A 6,915-nucleotide genomic window follows, 5' to 3' on the forward strand; every position below is an offset into this window, starting at 1 on the left:
TGACAGGCCCACAGGCTGCCATATGGTTAGTGATATGAAAAAAAATCAGAAGGCTGAGAGAAGACATACCCAGCGAGGATCTGGGAGGTGAGTGGAATACTGAGCAACAGAACAGCTCATAGATAACGCACAGACAGCGCAGAAGTGATAGATAACAAGGCTAGCAATCAAATGAGGGAACCCAACTGAAGCCACGGCATTCCAAATGGCTCCAAAAAGCATCAACTGTGAAGCATGAGCACACTCACCTCAGCTGTGAAGAAAGGAAAGGAGTTTATCACCTGCTTTAAAGAACTACAACCATATAGTCTCAAGTGGTTACTCAAAAGTGCACCTGAGGTGTGATATGTACCAGGTGAGAAGCAAAAAAGGGATTGATGGCCATATGACAACGGTATTTATTGCAAATACTCTGTCATAGCGTCACTTTGTTGAAAGTCTCGGCATGTGTGCAGAAGATAGCTAACTGATTCTCATTGCCGTTGGCAGTTAGGACGGGTGAAATAGAACTGCCTAATCCTGAGACTTCATTTAATTCCTATGCGCATGACAAACTTGCACTCCATCACAGTGTTGCCCTCTGCATCATCATACTCCCAGACTTGACTCTTCTTTTTCATGTTTCATGTCTCTTTCACTTCATGTGGACGTAAACTATATGGCCAAAAGTTTCTGGACACCTGATCATCAGACCCATACGTGCAAGTTGAACATTACCATCCCCTTTGTTATTATAATAAGCACCGCTCTTCTGGGAAGGCTTTCCTCTAGATTTTGGAGAGTGGCTGTGGGGATTTGTGTTCATTCATCTCCAAGAGCATTAGTGAGGTCAGGTACTGACATCAGGTGAGGAGGTCTGAGATTCAGTCATGGATCTATTCATCCCAAAGGTGTTCAGTGGGGTTGAGGTCAGGGCTCTGTGCAGGACATTTGAGCTCTTCCACACCAACCTTGGCAAACCATGCCTTCATGGACCTCGTTTTGTGCACAGGGACATCGTCATTGTTAGGGTCATTTAGTTTCACTGAAGGGAAATTGGAATGTTACAGCATATAAAACACATCCTAGACAATTGTGTGCTTCCAACTTTGCGACAACAGTTTGGGGAAGAACCACATATGAGTGTTAATGGTCAGATGTCCACAAATTTCAGCAATAAAATGGGCTAAACTAGCGAAATATGAAGCTTTTAATGGTCTAAACAACAAATCATTGGTCAGGAAATTAGCAAGAACTAAACAAATAAGGTATGAGATCAGGTCACTCAGCATGGGATAGCTTTTCCCTTTAATTTCTTTAAATGTTTAAGCCTTGTCGATAAATTTGCAGACAGCTTTTTGTTTTTATTTTATTTTTACTGTATTTTCATTTTATAAACTCAGACATGTGCTAGTTTGAATTTTACATCAAACATTTTAATCATTATCATCATTTCACATTTGTGTCCAAGAAGATATATAAGTGAATTTCCCTGTTTCTAGCTTGAATCTGTAAGATGTAATTAGGGCTGAACGATATGACAAAAATATCAGTAGTAAAATAAACAACAACAACAACGATGACGACGAAAAAACATGTTACATTTACTTTGATGATACTTTTCTTTAATGCCTAAAAAGACAAAGAAGCTTATGTTTTATTTTTATTACGTCAAAATCAACGGCATCCATTCAATTTGTAATTATTAAAAACAAACAAACAAAAAAAATACATCACCATACCAATGACATCCCAGAAAAGTGTCTTGCATAATCATTTATCATGATATCGATATTATATCGATATGTCGGCCAGCCCTAGATGTAATGCTTTTGTCTGTTCTGTAGCTCAGAATGCGCAAAAACTATTTACACTTAGTTAATTCAAAGTTTTAGGTAGCCAGGCCACAGTTACCCAAATATCCTAAACATCACTGAAGAATCGCAGCACATTTCTAACAGACATTATAGTATGTTTCCAAAATAAGTGAAATGTCTGAGACACGATTTAAAGCTTCAGGAAAGTTCACAGAATTTTCCCATATGTACAAGTTTCTAATTTCATCTGCTCGATTTATTTATTTTTTCAATTCAATAAAGTGACAGACTAAGCTGAAGTTTTTGGTCATGACTAAAATATCCTCCAGTCATTACTAGGCTATATTACCAAAGGTCTCAGAATTCAGGTGCATTGTTAAAACTGCAAAACAAGGCTTGTTACAGCAGCACTTTCAGACTTAGTGACTTTGAACTGAAGGATTTTGAAGGTTGGATAGTTTTGTGTTGACTAATGTGGCTACGGCAAGAACGGCTTCAGAATGACTTCTGTGGCCAGAAAGTCAAGAGATCTACATCGAGTATAACTAAACAACCCACGACTGGTGTGTAAATGAACACAAATAGCTGAGGGCTGTATGTACATAGTCACACTATCAGTGTTAAATAGAACAACGTGCTCAAAGCAGTCCTGTGAAAAACACTGCATTTCTTTGTGTCGTAATCAGGTCAAAACCTCTTTTGCTTTAAAGCAACCGAACCACAAAGTACCAGGCAGCACATCATACGAGTTACTCTCACAGTTAACCAGCCATCAGAAATAGATCTTGGATTAAGGTCCCCGTAAAATGGCTTGAGTACCGTCTGATTCTGCATAGTGACGTATTTCCTTTCGAACCAGGAAATCAGAGTAATGCCATGTTGAAGTGCGTGACTGATTTACACAACAGCGTTCAAGATACACCACGCCCCTAGTGAAGCTACGCAAACCTGACATTAGCTTAACAAAGTAGTAGAATATGGAGAACAGTGAAGTGTTTAGCTTTCATCCACACCTGTTGACTTTGGCAATGACTATGTCATAGGCGATGAGATGATGTCTGTTTTGGGAACTATGCTATATGTTTGACTGAGGTCGACCACCAGAGGCACCAAAGAGCAGAGACAACCGCAGGGTTGTCACCAGCCTGGAGGCTTCTAAATAGCACGTTTATAGCTAAAGAGTTAAGGTTAGGTAAATATTACACTACTTGATAAAACTATATTACTTTTGCCTACTGATGGAGAAGCCCAGACAGTGTATAAAGAAGGAATCGCATTATTGGTCATTCAGAGCTAGAAAAACATTCAAGCAGTAGGCGAAAAGCAGTACGCCAAAGGAGTAGTATGCCCGAATTCTCAGTATTCATAAAACAGTAGGTGAGAAATACCCGGATGACCTACTGCTTCCGCCAAGATTCTGCAGTATGGAACTATTGTACACTGCGCTATCCCATAAGGCAAAGGGACTGGCGAGGAAGAGCTGGCAGAATCAAAGATGGTGGAATGTAGCACGTCAGCTCTTTTTAAGTGTAAGTGCTATAGGTATTAAACGTTGTTCCTTGTGGTTAATCTGTACTTGCTTAACACCACCTGAGTACACGTTTAACTTGTTGAAGGTTTAAACAAGGGAAAAACAGTCCATTTTTGCAGTTATGATGATGTCATAGGTCACATGACAATGCCAACATGGCAGATGTAGTATGCCTGGATTCTATTCATACTTCAGACATATACCCAGTGCCGGTCCTCCCTATGTGTAGGGCCCCGAACCACCGTGGTGCCCCCTTGATCTTGTACAGTATATTACATGTGGAAATTTCTTTTTTAAACATACAGGATTACATTTATTTAATTACTGTTTCAGAGTCGGACATCATGCGCAGTGCGGCAGGTAATGACATCATTGACATGCGTTTTAACATATGGCTATGGCTTCATAACGAATCTATCCGTCGGGGAGCTGAAAATAGACACAAAAAAAAAGCGCCAAGAACGTGAAGCAAAAGCGCAAGAAGAACTTAAAGGTATGTATTTTCTGAAATATTTTGCATTCTTCTTTTGTCTTGACAAACCATGCAATGAATGAATTAAAAACAATACTCCAATCAGTCCAGATCAACAGATTCAATAGTAGTCCACTGCGTTTTGTTAGAAATGCCCCATGATGAAATGTCATTTTCAGTTTGTGTCGGCAGACATCAATAATCAAAACGTTCTTATACGTGTTTTAATGTACAGGAAATATAGAACATATTCCTGCTCAGCAAGTCAAGCTGTCGTACGACTCCTATCAGTGCTTTAAAAACAATTCGCATTATTCTAAAGTTTGCATACTTAGAGAATTATTGATGTATTTTCATATGTTTACTTGAGTAAACTATATTTGTCATTCTTTTGTTTTGTTAGTGAATTACCCATTGGAAAATAATTTCAGCTGTTATAGTTTTTCTACAGTTTATTTTATCTTTATTATTAAGCTTTATTTTTAATAATTTTCCATTTGTTTCGTTGATTGTTCTTCTTCAATTATATAACTTTGGCCATGCACCTTAAATATATTATTTAAACAATAAATACTAATGCTGGCAATCAACTCACTGTATGTTGTTTGTTGTTTGTTGACAGTGAAACTGCTCTGAAAGAACAGATTAAGGGGTGGGGGTCATTTTGGGGTTTTTATGAAGGCACTGACAGGGGCCCCCTGACACAAGTTTTGCTTAGGGTCCCCAGAAGTCTAGGACCGGCACTGCATATACTGATCAGTAAGTACTGCATCAACACCCGAGCAGTAGGTACTGAATCGAACACAGCAGGTACTGAATCGAACGCAGCAGGTACTGAATCGAACGCAGCAGGTACTGAATGCAGGTACTGAATCGAACGCAACAGGTACTCAATGCAGGTACTGAATCGAACGCAGCAGGTACTGAATCGAACGCAGCAGGTACTGAATGCAAGTACTGAATCGAACACAGCAGGTACTGAATCGAACGCAGCAGGTAATGAATACAGGTACTGAATCGGGTCCTGAATGCAGGTACTGAATCGAACGCAGCAGGTACTGAATCGAATGCAGCAGGTACTGAATGCAAGTACTGAATCGAACAAAGCAGGTACTGAATCGAACGCAGCAGGTCCTGAATGCAGGTACTGAATCGAACGCAGCAGGTACTAAATCAAACGCAGCAGGTACTGAATGGAGGTACTGAATCGAACGCAGCAGGTACCGAATCGAACGCAGCAGGTACTGTATGCAGGTATTTAATCGAACGCAGCAGGTACTGAATCGAACGCAGCAGGTACTGAATGCAGGTACTGAATCGAACGCAGCAGGTACTGAATCGAATGCAGCAGGTACTGAATCGAACGCAGTAGGTAATGTCACTGTACATGATTTCGGACGTACGGCATGTTTGCTGCTGACGAGCTGCTCCTGTACAGCAAGACCCGTTCCCAGGGGTGGGACATAAACTTTCTAGAGAGTATTTAATTGGACGAACACAAGATTAGTACAGGGTGAGTCATCAAAACATTGTTAAGTTTCTATAAACTATCAAATTAAAAATGTCTTTTTTTCCCCCCTAATCATACTACGGTATTGGTGTCCATAACACCAAGGCTCTCAAGCACCAACTTTAATTTCAAGGGCATTTAAACACAAAATGCAATGTTTATTATTATTATGTTTATTATTGTTATTATTATTATGAAAGGCAGAATGGATGAATGTTGTCACTGTAGTGTGGGGGGTTGAAATCTCTAGCAGGGACCTAAAGCCAAATTTCCCTTTTAGATCTGTATACAAATGACAAATGAGCTAAAACACAACAAGACAACTTTAATATCCCAAGCTGTCAAGGACTGAACTGAACTCAGCTGAAAGCCTTGAACTACAGTATAGCCGTCAGAGGGTCCTTACGACATCATGAACGTTGAATGTTTTTGTTTTGTTTTCAGTAAGAAAATGCAGTTTTGTTGAATGAGCTGTTACCTCTTTCACAGGAGGGAATTTTTTCTTGCATTCCATGGACAGAAAGCGCAGATCCGTCTGCATGTTATCCAGCAGTTTCCTCACCGCTTCAGGGCTTGTGGTCGTCGACATTTTCCCTTTTTCTGTCTTTCAGCAAAACCGTAACGAAAACGAGTCCAGTTCCTAGTTCCTAAAAATGGCCTAATTCTTCTCTGCCGTCGAAAACTCTACGAGCCGCCACACAAACGTCCATTGACACAAAATTTCTCACTCTCTCTGTCGGGAACCGATGGCATAACGGACATCCATTTCCCTTCACCGAGAACCCTTAAGATCAGCCATAGCTCTATCAGGATCATCTACATGAGACCGCAACGACCCCGAGTTTACAGACTGCTCATTTAGCTCCTAATTTCGCTCTCAAGTTCGGGGTTTTCTGCTTTCTCCATGGCAAGACCAAGGCTTCCGATCCCACAATGCCTGTGTGAATACTGACACGTCACATCGACTTCCGTAAACAGAGACCGGAGTCTGGGGAGAAAAATTGTAGCGTCTCCTGGCGGCCGATAAATGAAGCGAGTTGTGTCTGGATTATTAGTCCAGGATGATTAGTCCAGAATTATTAGTCCAGCATTATTAGTCCAGAAATATTAGTCCAGAAATATTAGTCCAGGATTATTAGTCCAGCATTATTAGTCCAGAAATATTAGTCGAGGATTATTAGTCCAGGATTATTAGTCCAGGATGATTAGTCCAGGATCATTAGTCAAACTGTCTGGAGCTGAAAGAATTCCTTTGGTTGGGGTTAGGCCTCTTTAGCTGTAGATATTTCTGCTTAATAAATGCACTTCTTAGTTAACTTTCTCTACTGAATACACAATCCTCCACCTCAATAGACTATTAGTAATTTAAATACAATACACTCCTAATTTATTTATTTATTTATTTATTTATTTATTTATTTATTATTTTTTTAAAGGCAAAATAGTTGCTAAGCAAAATAGTTGCTAAAAGTTGCTAAGCTATCACTGTTGAGCCCTTGAGCAAGGCCCTTAACCCTATCTGCTCCAGGGGTGCTGTATCATGGCTAACCCCAACTTCCTGACATGCTGAAGTATGCGACCAAACGAGAATCTCACTGTGCTGTGA

General features: G+C 40.1%; 1 protein-coding gene across 1 annotated transcript in view; it reads right to left on the reverse strand.

Annotated features, from left to right (window-relative positions):
• Positions 1-6,269, reverse strand: part of mon2 (MON2 homolog, regulator of endosome-to-Golgi trafficking) — a 44,578-nt gene extending 38,309 nt beyond the window's left edge. The window contains exon 1 of the mRNA XM_017485689.3: positions 5,788-6,269. Within this exon, the coding sequence (XP_017341178.2) occupies positions 5,788-5,898 (111 nt within the window). The 5' untranslated portion in view covers positions 5,899-6,269. The remainder of the gene's footprint in view (positions 1-5,787) is intronic.
• Between the last annotated feature and the right edge of the window lie 646 nt (positions 6,270-6,915).

The sequence above is a fragment of the Ictalurus punctatus genome, chromosome 14 (genome assembly GCF_001660625.3).
Source record: "Ictalurus punctatus breed USDA103 chromosome 14, Coco_2.0, whole genome shotgun sequence".
Taxonomy (NCBI): Eukaryota; Metazoa; Chordata; class Actinopteri; order Siluriformes; family Ictaluridae; genus Ictalurus; species Ictalurus punctatus.